The 18245-nt window shown below is 41.8% G+C and overlaps 1 protein-coding gene across 1 annotated transcript in view; it reads right to left on the bottom strand.

The window, feature by feature from the left end:
* Positions 1-18245, bottom strand: part of LOC103600327 (protocadherin Fat 3-like) — a gene marked incomplete at its 5' end in the record, with an annotated part of 83038 nt that overhangs the window by 18611 nt on the left and 46182 nt on the right. The window contains 3 exons of the mRNA XM_008584597.1: positions 6408-6876; positions 13644-13801; positions 15910-16059. Of these exons, the coding sequence (XP_008582819.1) occupies positions 6408-6876; positions 13644-13801; positions 15910-16059 (777 nt within the window). The remainder of the gene's footprint in view (positions 1-6407; positions 6877-13643; positions 13802-15909; positions 16060-18245) is intronic.

Genomic DNA, 18245 nt, shown 5'->3' with positions numbered 1-18245 from the left:
TTAAAAAAGTAGTTTTGTTCTTGTTGGGGTGGGAAAGTGTCAAAAAAGGAAGTCATTAAGAACAGTAGTTTATTATGTGATTGGAAAAATTCTAAGAACTTTCTTTGGCGCTGCATGTACCTCATTTAATTCTTACAACAACCTTATGCCATAAATACTATTGTTATACCTATTTCACAAATGAGGAAACTGAAGCTTAAATAACATGGTTTTCCCAAGGTTACATACACAGCTATCGAGTGGCAGAAGCACTTTCTACCAGTTCTCAGATTTAAAAAAGGAAATAGGCCTACTAGCATTGAGATACATGTACAAAAAAGGCATAGCTTCTTCCCCTTCAAATCCTGGCAAAATGAGAGGTATTTTTCAGCCTTGCCTCAAAGCTGTGTTCCTGTTTATAATCCTTCTAGTTAGTTATAGCATATGCAGATGATTTTGAAATCTGCACCCAGACAGACTTAAAATGCCTCCTCCTTTCCTTGCTCAAAAACGGACATTGCAAAACCTATTAAATGCAAAAACAGAAATGGTATAAGCAATTACAGCATGAATTTGGGCTGTAGAGGCAAATAATCAAGATAATTCCTATCTTGCTCCTTTGACTTAAGTAGTTGTTTTCCACCGGATTCATCCAGGTAATGGCCTCAACCCTCTGCCCTGGCCCCTAGTGGAGGTGAACATCATTCTGAACGGGTTTGGCTGCCTTGATAAGGAAACATCTGCCTGCTGCACAAAGGTGAAAATAATGACAAATGTGTAACTAGCACTTGGGATCTGAAGTCAGCATCAAACACTATGCTTGCTGAATTATGGATTTCATTTAGAAACTCCAAAAACTTACACAGTTGGGCGAGGCAGATGTAATGTGCTGGAGAAGCCCTGGGTACAAGTTTAAGTTCTGGCTATTACCCACCAGCTGAGTGTGATCATGGCTGAGCCACCTGATCTCCAGGAACCTCCTTTCTTTATCTGATAAATGAGACTCACTAATACCCACTTCATAGGGAATAATAAGGTTTCTGCATTTATAAACCACAATGCAGCACACAAACATTAGGTACTTTATTGTTGTAATTATTGTAATTACTATGGATTCTGAAATCAGCTTCAGCTCATAAACCAAACCACTGAAAGCCATGGGAGTTTTTTTACTCTGACTTTTAGGCTGAATACTGGGAACCATTCAAGCCTCTAGTCCATGAGAACCTCAATTAGCAGGAGAAAACTGGTGGGTGCATTATTACATGAGATGCTAATCGCAGGTGGGGATGAGCTCAACCGCAGATCAGGGCCTCTATCATTACTTTCAATTTTTCAACTCTTAGTCACTCTGACTTTTCTCTTTCACCAAGTAAGGTACATGCAATGCCTTCAGATCTTGTAAAATGAAAACCTTTGAAGGTGAGACCTATAACTTCCCCTAGGAATGCTGGCTCACATTTCATATATTGTATATTGGGCGAAGCTTCTAATATTTTCTTTGAGGATCTGGAAACCTTTAGTGTGCTAACAACATTAGGTGCACAGTATATTCTCACCTTCTTGTATGTTCTTTTGTGTCTGGACATGACCTACTTTAGGGTTTGGAGTTTTTCTATCAGTGTCTGTAAGTATTAATGCTGTTAGCAGGAGTATTTTCCAAGATACACCCCCCCACACCCCCCCCCAAAAAAAAGATTAACTCAGTATTTAAAAGAAAGTCACCCAGAACACATTTATTTTTCCTAATGTGAAAAACTTAGCCAAACTATGTCCACAGTATTTTCACCGGGAGTCCAGCTTTTGCCTTCTCTGTGCCCCTGTGGCCCTCTGGGCCAGTATAATTGCAACATACAAGGATACTTCAAAAGGTTCATGGAAAGATTCATATTATTTTTTAATTCTGTTTTTTCATGAACTTTTCGAGGTATCCTTGTACAAGGAACTGTTCAATTCCCTTAAACTAGCCATGAGTGGCCGCAGGGAGGCTACGCCAGTAGCACACATTGGTCACAGAGACAATGAGGGGACCCAGAATTCAACACAGAGCTTGGCACCAAGGAGGCACTTCAGTTTGATAGACTGAATTTATCCAGACCCTTACAAGTTGGGGACAAAAACTACTCAGCAAAACTTGGCCCAAAATAGGATGGGAACTTTGTTGCTGAAAACACTTCTACACCCAACTATTTGCAACATCCAAGATCTTGTTTCATGCAACCTGATAGGCAGAACACTCACAATTGTCTAGAGGAAGTGGATAGACATTACTTTTATCCTTGAACAGGGAGCTCAGGGTAACCCAAAACTCCTGACTGAGGAACAAAGCTTCATCTTTATACCAAAACAGCTTTGAAAAAATGCAGCCTGTGCATGTGACTTTCAATTTTTGAAGGTCCTACGTCTGTTTACTTCTCCTGGAATTCACTGACTCGCATTCCTGCAAATACAGTTATTGGGATTCCCAGTGTTGGTGGTTCTCAATCTCAGATATGCACAGAACCACTTTAGAGTCCTGTTACAATCCACCCTGTAGATTCTGATTCTGGAGGTTTGAGTCCGTTTTTCCTCTCGAACTTTCACTGAAATTTTCTTGGCAGTAAAGCTCAGGAAAGTGCAAATATGATTCATTAACTTAGCAGAATATTCCTCTGATGTGGAAGGCAAATGATGGAGGCAAGTAAATAGACTCTCCTTTTTCATTAAGAATTGAGAGACTTCTATAACAAGGTCTCATTTTAACAAGGTCCTTAAGTGATGTTGATATATCACCGAGTTTGAGAAACACTATATACAATATGAGGGGAAAAAAAAGAACTAGAAGTTTTCCCAGGTTTCAGGGAAGTTCAGAGACAGGAAGAGAAATCAGTATATCACCTAGGGATCTTGTTAAAATACAGATTCTGATTCAGTGGGTTTGGGGTGGCATCTGAGTTTCTGCCTTTCTAACATTTCCAGAGACAACAGTGTGGCTGGTCCCAGGAACACACTTTGAGTAGCAAGAGTTAAGAGGCCATGCTCTGGGGGTGGGGGGAGGGGGGTTCCACAAAACTGGATCAAATCCTGGCTTCACCACTTCACTAGCTGTGTGATACTAGGCTAGTTACTTAGGTTCTCTGACCGATTTTTTAAATCTGTAAAATGGGGGTGGGAAGGTGGGAGGGAAGGATAGTACTGATCTCAGAGCATTATTAGAATTAAATGTCCTAGTGTATTAGCACTTGTAAGGTTAGCACTTATCACAGTACCAAGCATATAGTAAGAGTCTAACAAATAGTAGTTGTTAACAGTTAAACATTTACTCAACTTGTCATTTCAGGATTTAGGCTTTTAGTTTAATGTAAAGCTGTCTGAGAGGCTATTTCTAGCCTGCTGACTGCCTGGCTTGGTGCATTGCTTCACCAAATTATAGCTCAGCCTCAGTTAATGTTTTCCGTGAATGGGCATGAACTGAGCAGGGTAAGTATGGAGGACTGAGCACTCCTTATTCAGACTGTGGGTGCTCACTGGGCTGCTCCCTACCCACTGGGTACGGAAATGCAGGGGTCTGAATGGGACCTGGCCATTTCTTCTCCACAGTGGTTGCTATTTCCAGTTCATGTTTATGAAATACATATAATTTTAGGGCTTTACAAAGACAGAGCCTTCCCTCTGTGGTTGATTTATAGAGTCATATTTATACTCTTATTATAAGTCAGCGTTTTAGGCTTTGACTCCCCTGGGGTTCCTATGGCTTGCTCGTGGGACAGCCACAGTTATAACACTGGTCAAACCTGCTGACCATGTCATTCCAAGCTAGCAGACGCGGCTTCCCTTCCCTTCACGCCAAGCATTTGACTGGGTTTGGTTGGGGATGGTTAGAGCAGAATCCTGTATCCCTGAAAGAAAACGCTTCTTGCTGTGGGTTGCCTGCTTTAAAGATTCTGAGTGTTCTGGGACCATGCGCTAGGACAGCCACAGTTTGAGAGTGGAGTCTGTCACCAAGAGAGCCAATGACAAATACTCCAGCATTCTTCAGAGGTGAAAAGGATAATTACGCTATAGTATGTGTCCTGGCATTTTAGAGCAACATCTAGCACAGGCTCCAAACAATAGATGTCCAAACAATTAACTTTTGTTACCAGCACGCTTGTGTGAGAGGAGTCATATCTTAAGTTCCTCACTCTACTTCTAGCCCAGATTTCCTCTTTAAATACTGCATGCATCCCAGCCTTTGATCTAGGGGCCCAAGACCTTCTCTTCCTGTGATTAGACTTCTCTGGCAGCCAGAAGGAATTCTTGAAGGCATGAATATTTTTCGTTAAGACTCAGTCTAATTGTTCTTTTTCAATTATCACTCATAGCTAAAAGGATTTTTCTTTTATTTAAAGTAACCTTATAATTAGCTACATAGTTTCACAGATATAAAGTAGAGGCCAAATTGTTGTTTCTTTCTTTCCTTGCTTTTTTCCCCTTCTCTGTTTGGCACCAGTTTAGAGAATTTGTAGATAGTATACAGGAAGCTAGCAAAATTCCTCTGATATGAGCAGACAATGAGGGCAAGAAAGTGGGTTTTCTTCCTTTTCTTAGAAACCAAGGTCTCATCCCTGTTGTGGAATCCCAATCACAAGCCCAATCCTAAAAGAAAATGGGGAACAGGGGGCCAGAGAGGTATATGAGAGAGTGTGCTCTATAGGCAAGGTCAGGCCCCCAGGGCGGGCAAGGCAAGTTCTTTAGGCCATGTGAAAAGTATATGGCAGGTGGGTCCTCAGTGCTCAAATCTGGTTAAACTAAGAGATTGAAAAATAGAGAACATTGCTGTTTCTCATGTGGATCATAGTCAATTAATATAACTGCACTGAAGACTCAGTTAAAGGATTTCATGGTCATTTAAAAAGATTAAAATAAAATGTACACCAAAGAGCAAGATTCCAGTCTTTTCCTTCATACAGTGAATATTATTATTATTTTAAAGATAACCCACTGTTGTTGCCCATAGCTTTGCCAGCAAAAACAATGTCCTGCCATCGTTAAAAGTATGTTATAATTTGTGGCTGTGTACCCAGCATTTGACATGGAGTGGTGTTCTATTTCAACCCAATTTAATTATATGCTCCTTTTATATATTGTAGATGGCTCACACTAGCAGAATTGTTTTGCCTGGTGAAAAACTGGCCATGACTTGTCATAATGGGCTGGTTTATAGAACCACTGAAGTATAGTTACTGCCCATCATTTGGGAATTATGGCACCATAACAACTCTTTATTTACATATACTGCTGAGACAGTAAAAACAGCAAATAGATTTCTTAAATTGAGACGGCAGAAATTTCCCCCCAGGGTACTTGGCCCTTATTGTGGCAGTAACATACACAAGTCTAAACAACTTTGGTATCTGTATTTCCACAGTGCATCATCTCATGGACAGTTTATAACATTCTAATAATAAAATGGACTCTAAATTTGGAGTTGGGCTTCAAGAACATTAGATCGTAATGAGCACAGCAGATCGCTAAGTGATTTGTGAGGAAGGTTTAAATTTGCTAATCACTCCACTGCTGAGTGACTCTGCAAAGGGGCTGAAGTGAAATCAGTGGTTGGGCTGTTGAAAGGTTGCAGGCCTTCAACCGGGAGAATGCCTGACCTAGTTTACATTAACATTAACACAGACTCTGAATCCGGGTAAAGTCAGGGATCCTTTCTTTTATCTTTAGACTCCTAGGATTTAATCTTGGCTTTTCCCTCATATAATAGAAACTCTTTATAAATCCATTTTTTTTCTTTGTCCTGCCCTGTTCTTTCTTCTTTATGATGTACGTCTGTAGGGAAAATATAGTAAAGCATCATGCCTTAATTGACTATTTATCTGTCCTGAGATTTCATGTAAATTTCCCTCCCCTTATTCTTCACTTTCTACTCCTTTATAGAGCTGTCACTAGACTTATTTTTAATGCACACATTCCAAAACTATGTTCCAAATATTTCTATTCCTGCGGTGGCTCACCCTCTTTAGCTTCTAGTACAGTTATATGTCTACGTCTGATCAGCAATTAAATGTGCAAAGGTGTCATAACTCAGACTGCTCCCCATCACGCTGCAGTGGCATGCAGGTAGCTCAGGAGGGCACATACTGTACTTAAAAGGGGGTCCTATTTGTCCAAGCTGCTGAGGTCTGGAAGGGTGCAGGGTGGATAGGAGAGGGGGTGCAGTTGATAGCATCTCTGGGCTCCTGGGGCCATCGCACTGCACCAGTGGGATGCTGCAAACGATTGGCTAAACTGGCATCGTCGAGCTCTGAGACTTCCCTAAAGCGGATTAAGAAGCTCCACGAGCATCTTGAGTGTGATGCTAGGAGGCCCCTGGGATTGGTTCTGACTGTGAGAGCGGGGTCCCAATGAGGGGCGTTTCTCCTCACCCCCGGGCGGAGTGCCCACGCGCAGGCACTTACCCCCGGAGGGCAGGCTGGCGCAGCTGCCCCCGTGCTGGCACGGGCTGCGCTCGCACGCGTCGGGGTACAGCACGCAGCCCAGCTTCAGCTCGGTCAGTCCCACCACCTCCGCGAAGCTGCTGCGCTTGTTCTGCAGCGGCAGCTCGTTGTTGTTCAGCACCACCGAGTCCAGGCAGCCCTGGAAGCCGCTGAGCACCTGCGTGACCCGCGTGTCTGTCAGGCTGCGGATGTTATCCGCCTGCACCAGGGCGCCGAAGTAGATGGCGCTGTCGGTGCCCAGCGTCTGGAAGTAGAGGGGCGCCCTGCGCCGCTCCACGTAGCTGTCGTCCAGGGACAGGCTCGTGAAATTGCGATTGAGCTCCAGAAACACCGAGTGCCAGCTCCCGTCGTTGACAGCGCAGCCCGAGATGCCCAAGATTCCAGGGCCGCTGCCGCAGTCCAGCTGGAACCACAGCTTGCCGTCCACAATCTGTGCGGGGAGGGAACAGCGGAGCACTTTTTAATATGCATCTGGCAATATGTTCCCGTACACACTGTTCCCAGCCAGCAGCCCCCAGGCGTCACAAGAAGGCTGTGAGATGGACATTGCTTTTGATCCAGGCATAATCTGCTGTGGTTTGATTTTTAACAGCTACTTCTCTCCCCATTATCTGCCGTATAAATGTGTGTCTGATATTTCACAAATCGTCTTGTAATTAGTAATATGAGTATGAGCACAGCTTCAGGCATCCACAATTATATTTATCAATGTTCCTATTCTTTGGTTTCTTCATCCTTTTAAAATTCACAGCAATGTCTTGTTTAGGGGTCTGTTTATTCTCTGGACCCTTCTTAGACATTGCCACCACAGGAATGGTTTCTGTGAACTCATCAGTATTTATTGAACATTTACTATGTGTTAGCAGTGTGCTTGGTGCTGGGGAGACCACGGTGAGCAAAAAGAGGTATCATCTTTGCCCTCATGTGGCTATCATCTCTGCCCTCATGTGGCTTACAGCCAGGTGGGAAAGATGGCCATAAATCAAACAATCACACACACACACACACACACACTCTTACAGCCAGGTGGGAAAGATGGCCATAAATCAAACAATCACACACACACACACACACACACACACACACACTTCTCCAATAAGTTAACGTAAGTGTGCTACAGGGGAGAGAAAGAGGCCAGGTAGAAATAACAGCTTTTCTAGTCCTGGCTTTATATACATTTAAGATTTGAAAACCTCTGAATATTAAATACTAGCATATTCTTATAACAGTCCCTTAGGAGGCTGCTCATCATTTAGGTAAAGGTTACCTTACAAAGTGCTCAGGGCTTGGCCATTTGCTTAGATTTATGTGTTTTTAACAACATCTGGCCCTTCAGATGTGGATGCTCCCAGCCCCTGGTCTGGGGTGCTACAACAGAGACCATCCTGCTTTTTTGATTGCACTGGTACAGCGAGAGCATCCAGTTCCCCCAAGAGCCTACCCCTGGGGGACATTACACACAGGAGGAAAGCCTGTGCTCCTGAAGGACGCTGGCTGGAGAGAGCTGCTGAGCAGGGGTTGGTCCTTCATGGAGAGCTGATTCACCTGTTGCTGAAGAGACAGGCTGGCCTTTGAATCCTCTATCATCCACCCTCGTCTACATTTCTCAAAAATGCAAGGTGGCTTTAGGATCCAGGGAATGAGGGCAGGACCCATGTCTAGCCAGCAAGTTTATATTTGGCCATGAAGAGATTCACAGCCAGAAATTGTGAGACAAAAGCTCCTTTCTGGCTTATGTCTGTGACCCAGCAAGAGGATGTTGGGGAGGCCAGTGTCTGAGACGTGCAGGGGAGCTGGCCTTCATTTAGGTCTGCGGCCTCTGTAGTTCCATGCAGAGAACAAACAATTGTCGAGAGAAGAAAAAGAAAAGGAAAGGAAAGGAAATGACAATTCAACACAGACCTTCCAGGTCACTGACAGCCAAGAAGGTATAAATGTCATTGAATTCACAGAAACAGGCTGAAACAGTCTTTCTGAAATGTGTTTTACTCATGGTGGACCTCTTAGGGATTATCATGACACCATTCATTCTCACAAATGGATGATTTTTCTATCTATGCTTCTGTATGTTCCACAGACAACTACTTCTTAGGGACTCTCACTTCTGTGTTTCCAAGGACCCTCTCATCCTGCATGCAAAGTTCATAGGTCCATGCCACATAAATGCACATAAATGTATGTATATGGAAGGCAGGGGGCTTCGTCAACCAGGCAGAGCCCTGGGGATTTAGGAATGCTAAATCTAATGCAGGTTTTGACAGGTACCACCCAGGTCACCTGGTGAGAATGGCTTGGCACCTCCGGGTTTGGGTTTGGAGTGAAGAGAGAACTGCTGTGGCTTATTTCACAAGGATACTGTGTCCACTGTGGAATGGTTAGCCACATCATACACAGTACACGCATCCTCCACTCTGTAACGTCAATTATGGGTGTAAAAAGACTGAAGACAAATACAGATTTTCTTTTCAGGGAGCTTTCACGTGCAATCTTATGCTATTGCCTTTGCTGCTTTTTTTGTTTGTTTTGGTTCAACAAAATGGATCAAATTGATATTGTAAATCATACCAGAATATGTGCTCAGTGACACTCCTGGATAATATCCATATCTGTATTTCAATGCAAGTAATAAAATGATCAAATAGACTTTGGGGACTACCTTCTTCTGCCACAGTCCCTCTGCTGTTTTGCTCTGTGACTGCAAAATGGTGTCCCTAGTCTATCATGGAAAGTCTGGTGGTGAGTGTGCAATTCATTTAAGTTTTTATAAAAAGGTAGTTAATTAATATATTATGTGGTTCATTCCCCTCCCTCACCCCTACCTCTTTGAATAGTCACTAAGTTACACTTTCACCCAGGAGAACTGACTCAACTCTGATGAACTCACACACATAGAAGTTCTATAACTAAGGAATGTAAAATTATCCCATAGTAATACTGAGCATGGTTAAAAAAAAATATAGCAGCAACATTGCTGAATGAAGAAGCCATAGGCCTACATGATTCTTATCCTTTTAAAAACAAAAATCATCTGGATCTCCAAAATTCTAGGAGTTTGGAATTATCAGTCTTGTTTATAGGACAAGTTAGAATGCTGTTGCTAGAATTCACCTTGTGAAAAGTTAATAATCTTTTGCTCTTTCACAGGTATATTATGCCTGGAAGAGAAAATAACACTTTGTTCTTTTTATATCTAAGTCCTCTTATACTGGAAAAATATACTCTGATCGTATTTACTTTTTCTTGTCTTCAGAATATGGTTTACCTGGTTTTAAAAGATCTCTTTTAAGGGGATGAAGCTCTTAAACCAGAGGGCAAGCTATTTTAATGGGAACTGAGGTGTGCATGAAACAGAAAAGTCTATAGCCATGACACTGAAATAATATGCTGGGGGTGGGGGCGGCTAGTAATTTGCTCAATGAAATGCATAAATCAGAGAGTGTCACCTTAATGTTAGAAAATATTTACATCTTTAAGGTTGTTTGAAATCAGTGATGTACTTTAAACCCAGATCTTCACTGGCTTGCGGCTTGGGAGACAAGAATCAGAGCTATAAGAAGTCATTTTGTTGGAAAGTTGGATTTTGAGTAACAAGTGTAAATTATGGCAAGGAATCTTACTGCTTCAGATCCTCGGTGGGTGGATCTAGCAAATGCACCATAATCACGGAACTTGTAAGAGGGTATTAAATAATCTTTGAGAAGGGGACTTTTAAAAAGTCTACTTTCGAGGCTGCTATTAATAGCTATCTGGAACACTGTAAGTACTCAAAAAATATGTTTTGAATGAATAAATAGGCAAATGATCATTCCAGCCCTCTGAATCTCTTCTTTTCACATACTCCTGTAGTGCTATCAACCCGCTTACTTCTGTCCCAGGCCCAGACCCAATACTGACTGACTGTCTCTTTGAGCAAGTCATCGAATCTCTCTGTGCCTCAGTTTCCTCACAGGCAAAAAGTAGACACTCATACCTACATGTAAGGGGGGCTGAAAATCAAAAATATATGTATGTAAAAGTACTTCGTAAACTCTTATGTATTTTATTATTATTATAAAGTGTAATTATTATAAGTTAACTCACTTCTCAGTGATACTCTTACATACTCGTATATCCTTGAAACTCTTGAATCTTGCAAGGAGCTTCCCGTTATTCTTTTGATCTATGTGAGAATGATCTGGCCATTCCAAGAGGGCTGTTTTACAAGCTAAATGAGCTTTCCCTGTCTTCCTTTTAGTCCTAGGTTTGCAAGCTAGCCATGTCTGAGAATCATCAAAATGAAACAAAGTATCATTCATAACTTTCCCAAAAGATAAAACATGTGATATTTCCAGATTAGCAACCAAGATCACCTTTTGCTTTTGCCATAATATTGGAGCTGAAAGATTGACATAGAGAAAAAGTTTGCTTTCTTGATGATTTCTCCTCACAACTCTTTGGTTGATTTGGCATGTTTCTTTTATAGATGTGAGAAGAGTCACAGACTCTCACCCCCTGTTTTCATTGTTGCTTTGGCTGCCAGGAAACTCAGAGTTATGGTTTGTGCTCAACTGAAGTAGTTCTCCTTAGTCTAGATTTTTCAGTAATGATATCCTACCCTTCCTCACTTCATTGGTTAGCTTTTAATCTTTTGTTTTCAGCTTACTGATGCTTTGAATTTATTGTAAATGTTTATGATAAGCCTCGAATCTCTTTTGGAAGAAGAAGGGGTATCAATGGTAGACAGAAGAATGAATGACTTTATTGCTGCTGCGAGACAGCAGTACTCCCTGTCCATACGTATTTTCACTTCCTGAGGTCTCCTTGCAGTTCTTTAACTGTCTTCAAGGGGTGCCCTTCACCCCTCTGATTATCTTAAGTACTTTTTAAGAGAATGTGCTCTGACTAGGAAAATATAAACAACCAAGAGGGGCAATTTAAACAAAGCATTTCAGCTTAGTCGTTGAACCAAAGTACAAGGCACATACTGTACCTAAAGCCAATGAAATTAAATCTTGCATGAGGCTGAAAATGTTAAGCAAACAGATTCAAATCCCCTAAGTGGATATTCCTGGCGACCATCGTAGAATATCTGCAGTAGTTCAGTACAGCTGTGTCCTGCTTTGGGCAAACCCAACATATGAAAAGCAAACTTAGAGAACAGACAGATCGGAGGTAATTATTCACATCACAAAGGGATTAATGGAAGGGTTCCTTCAAATAGCAACAGTCTCTAATTTATTATTATTCCATTTACAGAGATTCAACTTACACAACTTTCAGAACCATGCTTGTTCATGAAATACAATATACCTTAGGAGCCAGAGCTGCGTAAAAGGTTTAATTATTCTTCCTTCCCATCCCCAGGGATCTGCACATTTTAGATATTTGCCAGTGAAGTGTCAAATGACAAGCTCCATTTTATGATCAAGCCATTCAGGCCCAATATTTTTGTTCTCTCTCAAATTTAATGCTCTATAGGATATTTGCTAAGAGAAAGTATTTGCCTCATAAGGATGTTCTGCAACCAGCAGCCCTGTTAGAGCTTGAAGGAGGAGAGAGGAAGGTCGGTGAGACCCAAGCAGAGCTCCTACGAGCTATAGCTCTAAATGGGCAGAGAACTTTTCAGCAATTATAAAAACCCCACCACTAGGGACTATTTAGAAAATGATCTACTAACCAAGGCAGGCTGCCTCAGGGGCTAGGACGGAATAAAGACAGGACTTGGGTTTTTGAATTTTTCTTCTTCCACCATGAATATCTGATTTGAATTCATTGTTCTCTAAAACTGTGCATTCAGAGTGCTTCTCTCATTTTGGTTTAGAAATGTGGCTTTCCTTTCCAGAGCTGAAATTATTCTCTCAGTTGAATGAATAAGGATAGTGAGAGATTTGCCACAAAAGAAGTCAACTCTTAAACTAAAACCCCCTGCTCACTTATTCTGGCCATGAAGTAATACCTGGCAATACCAGAAATGGGTAAGTAAAAGTCTGTGATGGTTAAAATTAGCCACTGGCATTTAATGTGCCCCATATTCCTCTCTTTCCTCATCTACCTTCAGGATTAAAGCCTGGGTCACCTAATGAACTTGGATCTGACATATCAAACAGTCAAAGGACAGAAGCTAGAAAGGCCCACCATAGTCCTAGTGGAGCCTGAACCTTGGAAAGAAAAAGATTTCTAGCCATTTCCACTTGGACGGACATTTTCTACTGGACAGACTTTGAATATTTCTGAAGAGCACTTAAAATGGGCTGGTACAGCAACCTGATGAGAATAGTATTAGCTGAAACATGTCTCCCTCCTTCCCCTTCCTTCTCTTCCCCATCCTAGAAGGCTGAGTCTGGTCTACAGATGCCCAGAACATGATTTTTGATAAAATGAGCTGTAGTGGCAAGATGGAGAGCTGTGGACAGCACAGAGATTAAGAGCATGGAATGAGAGAGACTGGAATGTGGGTCCAGGTCATGTCACTTACTAGCTGTGCAATCTTAGGTAAGTAACTTAACCTCTCTGAACCTCTATCCTCTTCTTGGTCAAACAGGGATGATAATACCTGTATATGACAAATTTATTATATCAACTTTACAATAAAAACTAATGATGCACATAAAGCTGTTACTATTATTGTTTTTGTTGTTCTCATGAAGGCACCAGAATCCCTGAGCTGAATACAAATACCAGACTTGCTCTAAAGGAAATCCAGCTGCTTCAGGAGGGTTTCTGAGGCTGGGAAAAGATTTAAAAATCAGGCTACTTGGGTCATGATAGGACATATGGAATCTTCCATACCCCAGATCTTCAACTTCCTCCCTGCGCAAGAACACAAGCTGCCTTCAGAGGTCAGTGGGGGTAGACCCATGTGGTGGAAGAGGACACAGCCAGTCCTTTCCAAGGACCACCCCTGTTGTGGAATAGATTAGGAGATATGTTCTAATGAACTATTGAGTGAACTATTGAGTGGGCTAAAAGGAGGCCAGCCCTTGATTCCACTCGAGAGGGAGATGCCCCATCCTCCAAGAGCCAGTTTTGAAGCTAAATATTCAAAAGGAAATAGGATGTTGGCACACTTCCCAGTTCTGCTGCTTCTCCCCCTTGCCCTAAAGTCTGCTTCTGGTTTTCTGAACCTAAAAGACAAAATGATTTCAGCAATCCCTGATCCAAAAGCCAAAATACTAACATTAGTAGTGACTGCAGGAATAGATAACCCATTTTAATTACCTTCAGAATTATGCAGGGATTTGCTCTGGTGTACATTATAATCCCGTTGCTTTGCAGGGTTCGCAGACGCAGAGCTAGCTTAAAGTCCTCTTCTTTGCTATTTTCAGAAAGCCGGTATTTGATGTAACTGTTTCCAGCAAAGCTGAGAGAAGTGTGTCCTGAAAAGACCATTACGAGAAGATGTACATACTTTTAACGTCCATAAACAAGCAGGGACACATGAGATCACGCAACAATCACCAAGCAAGTTGATTAAAGACCATGGGAAGTTAATGAAAGTATTGAGGAGAAACCATTTTTGATTAAAACCTGGTTCTCCATTTCACAACACACTCTAATTTCAAAGTGAAAAAATTATTAACCATTCTGCTACCAAAAAATCTGAGTTATCTCATGCTAAGGGCAATTTAGTAAATTCCATAATCTAGACTTTCTTAGTGTAACTAAATTCCCAAACCCACTTTCTAAAACAAGCATTATTAAAAGATACCTCTTCATGCCTCCTCCCCACTCCCATCACTTAGGCACTCAATTTTCAATTCTATAAAACAAAGGAAAGACAACCAAACTATTTTCAAATAACATCCATATTCCCCAGGTATTCTTTTTTTTTTTCCTTTTTTTGTCTTTTTTTTTTTTGTGACCGGCAACGGATGGCAACCCTCAGTGTTGCGCCCGTACCAGACCGGGACCAGCAACGGGATCACAACCCTCGGTGTTGCTCCCGCACCTCGCTCAGCCAGTGAGCGGCCGGTCTGTATGTGGGATCCAAACCCTCGGCGGGAGCGCCACCGCACTCCCAAGCAGCGCACTGTAGCAGTGCGCCACCTGGCCGGCCCCATATTCCCCAGGTATTCTAACACCAAATAGCCAACTTATGTCACTTGCACTAATGTTGAAAAAAGGTAACTGATTTAAAGGAAATTTGTGTGCAATCACAATTGCACTCTCAGACCATCAATTTCAAGGCTTCCCTTCCCAGGATCTTTAGTCCAACCCACATTTCCCAATTCTGAGTTCATGATCTTTCTTTTATTGCCTCCAGTTTTATGTTTTAACAAGCAAAGAAACTGCTGAAAAGCTGTTCACTGGGGTGAAAGGTGGGAAGTGTAAAAATATACCAAATGGACGATAATCATGGTCAATCAAAAGTTTTCTGCATAGAAAGGAGAAGGGAGATCGGCAGGAAGTGACACCAGACTTTAGGAGAGTTGGCTTTATGCTCACTCTACACATCCACATCCTGTGTGCATGGTGTGTGTGTTGGGGTGGAGGCAGCATAATTTTCTTTTAAGTCTAAACCTTAGGGGACTTAGGTAAGCATCCTCATGGTTCCTTTGCTTCGTGGGCAGCTCCATTCTTGAATCAACTATAAAAGAACTTTAGCTTCCATTTTGCTTCCAAAATGCTTCTCTCTTTGCAAAGTCTGCATTTTTAGAACCCAATGCTTATTAGCAAAGTGCCTTGCATATCGTAGGCATAATTATTTTTTATTCCTATTATTACCATCACTCAATAAATATTTCTCAGATTCAAAAATGGGTATCAGTGTGCCTGTATTTTAAATACATCCTATAATAAAAAGAGGATTCTATTGGTACCCAAAATGAACAATACTCTTTTTAGAAGGACGTGGTAGAGAACACGTGAATCAAATGAAGTATTGAAATTGAGCGAGGGTCAGAAACACAGGATCATTTGAATTAAAATAATGTAAATACTGATTTTTTTTCTTCCTTTATACAAAACAGAGATGAGCACCTCTCCTTTCTGGAACATGAAGTTAATTAATTATACACTTCCAGTGGAGAGTTAGCTTACTGGGTACTCTACGTTGCATTCACTCTATGGAAGGTCAACAGGATTGGCTCAGCCCTACCTTCTGTCAATCTGTTTGGTGGCTATGGATTTGTGCAGCCCTCTGAACATCAAAGGCCATGCCACAGATATTCTGACTCCTCTGCCCAACCAACCACCTTCTATTTTCCATAATTTCACACCCTTAACAGCCACGTGACATGATTGAGAATACATGTTGTGGTCTCTCCATTACACAAGGAATCCAGGTCTTTACTTGTTCCTTTAGCACAGACTGTGGCTGTGATAAATCCCAAGTAAATGTGAAGGTGGATTTTAGCTATCATCCATGCTGAACGAAAATGTTGCATAAATGTCTTCTGCAATGGTTTGGACAGCGTAATTTACTCAAGGGCTATTGTTCCAGAAATATGAAACCAGACGCTCCTTATTCTGCCCCATTCTGCACCTGAGCACTCTCCGAGCTTCCCTGGTGGACACTGGCAGAGGAACGGCCTCCTGCTGGCTTCGCTCCTGCTGGCTTCATAACCGACACACTGCATGTCCCCTGGACACGGCTTCTCCACACAAGGATCGTTGGACCCTGGGCATAGTCCTCCTGTGACAAAGGGGGAACACGCATGATCAGTACACAAAGGGATTCAGCCTACACTCCAGGGAGCACAGGAATGGTTCAAGCGCTGGGCTCCACGGGTTCTGAGCTGAGTAACAAAGAGGTTGCCCAGAAGCAAGAGCACCTTCATGGGCTTCGGCTGCTGAGGGTGCCCGTCAAACTCTCTACATCTGCCAAACGCTCACTGCCAGACCAAAGCAGGTTAGGGACAAAGAGTGAACAGAGCTCCTCCTTTTGGGCTAAAATATGCTAAGGTTGCACCTGGACAACTCCAGCTGAAGAAAGTTCACCACGAAAGGGCTCTGGAAGTCTTTATTAGAGTAGGGTTCCTGCATCTTGGCAGCCATTTGAATGCATCCCTTGAGTTTATTTCTTCTAAATCTCCCTCCTGCCTTGAAAAACTTGGGGGTAGACTTCAGAACATACTAGCCGTTGATTTTAAAGGAGGAAAAAAGACGTTTCTAAAGAAAGTATGACTACTTCTAAATTGTGAAAGCACAGCTCACGTTTCCTAGTCCTTTCTGCTACAAGCTATTTTATTGATTAGCTGTAAATGTACGTACCACCTATCAAAAACAGTAGAATTATCCTTGGCAAAGGAAGGCTTCCTTTCTACCTGTTCAATGTTCACAGCACACTAAGATGAAAGATGAATCCCTCAGAAGGGAAATCCTGGAAAGCTGATTAACTGATTAAGACAGAATTCAGGATGCAAGTGAATTATGTCAGATCTGTGGCGATGGCAGATGTGGCTCCACTGAAGAAAGTGCACTTTTCAAAGGTCCTGGATATTTCTAATATAATTAGGCCACTTTCAACCTGGTAAGAGTTTAAGTGGTAAAAGCATTAAAGAAAAGGAGGCACAAATTAAAAATAACTCAGAACGGAAACAATAATTTCCTAAATGGGTTAGCAGTGGCCTGAAGGAGCGCCCCTTCCCTGTGGACCGAGAACATGCTGGACATTAGCCTTTGATCCTCGGCAAGATCTGGTCCCTTAACATGTCATTTCCATCCTAACTCCTTCCTCATCACTAAGCATATTGTCCCAGGATGTGGTCATTTCTTTGTCCAGGAGAAAGCAGAAATTTAATGCTAACTACATATAAACATTTTAAGGACTGTAATCCTTGAGAGGAGCAATATAACTACCACCCGCCAACTCAGAATTCATGAATCCTATTTTCCACTGGTTTTAAGCTCAGTCATAAAAGACTCTCTTGGCACTCCTCCAGCTTACAAAGTCTTAGAAGATGAAGACATCTTAAACTGAAAATTTAGGATGATCTCTACAAATGGTCTACAAGACCTAAGTGCCCTGAAATACATCTTCTTATTTTCTTTCTCCTAAATCTTTATTCCTGCCATGTATTTATCAATATTCATGGAACTTAAAACAGCTGTTTGACCATCTCATTACTTATTTCAAGAGGCTTTCAATGGCTGGTTTTTAAATAACTTTTGGTGCATTCATCCAATAAAATAATTGTCCAAGTCTGATGAGGTAATAGATGAAAAAAAAATGAGGGGCATATGATGACGAAAGAAAATGATGTCTCCTCTTCCTCCACTCAGAAAATAACATGCAAACACATGATTATAACCCAATAAGATGACTGCTTTGACAGAGATTGTGAGTGCAATAGAAGGAAAAATTCTGTTTCCTGAGTGTCAGAAGTCTTCATAATGGAAGGGAGCATTTTAACTCAGGCTTTAAGGATGAGATCCTTTGGGTAACAAAGAAATGAGCCAAGCACAGTTAGTGGCTTAACCTCATGCGTGTCTTCACAGTAAGTTTACAACTCTGCCAGCTGACTCTCTGCTGTCTCCATGTGTGGCTGCATCTCAGTCTCTGATGGCTACATCCCTCTAGGTTGCTCCTACACATTGACTAGGAGTTAGTATATGATCAAAAATGCAAAGTAAGCACAATGCTAATCTCAGCCACACAGAGGTGGCAATGTGCGTAAATGAATCACAAAATGCATCCCATTAAGTAGATGTAACTTCTGGATTACTTGGGCGTTACATTCCAATTAGACAAAGAAACCATAGTTCATGTATTTAAGAAATCTGTTACTTTCCATTCCGTGGACATGCCTTCTTACCGTCTATTTTAGCCAGCCTAAAGACAACATCTCTATAAATTTCTTCTTCTTTTTTTTTTTTTTT

This window comes from Galeopterus variegatus, unplaced genomic scaffold (genome assembly GCF_000696425.1).
Source record: "Galeopterus variegatus unplaced genomic scaffold, G_variegatus-3.0.2 Scaffold3307, whole genome shotgun sequence".
Classification (NCBI taxonomy): Eukaryota; Metazoa; Chordata; class Mammalia; order Dermoptera; family Cynocephalidae; genus Galeopterus; species Galeopterus variegatus.
The sequence above is the reverse complement of the archived record's forward strand: the minus strand, read 5'-3'. Positions and strand labels throughout refer to the sequence as shown.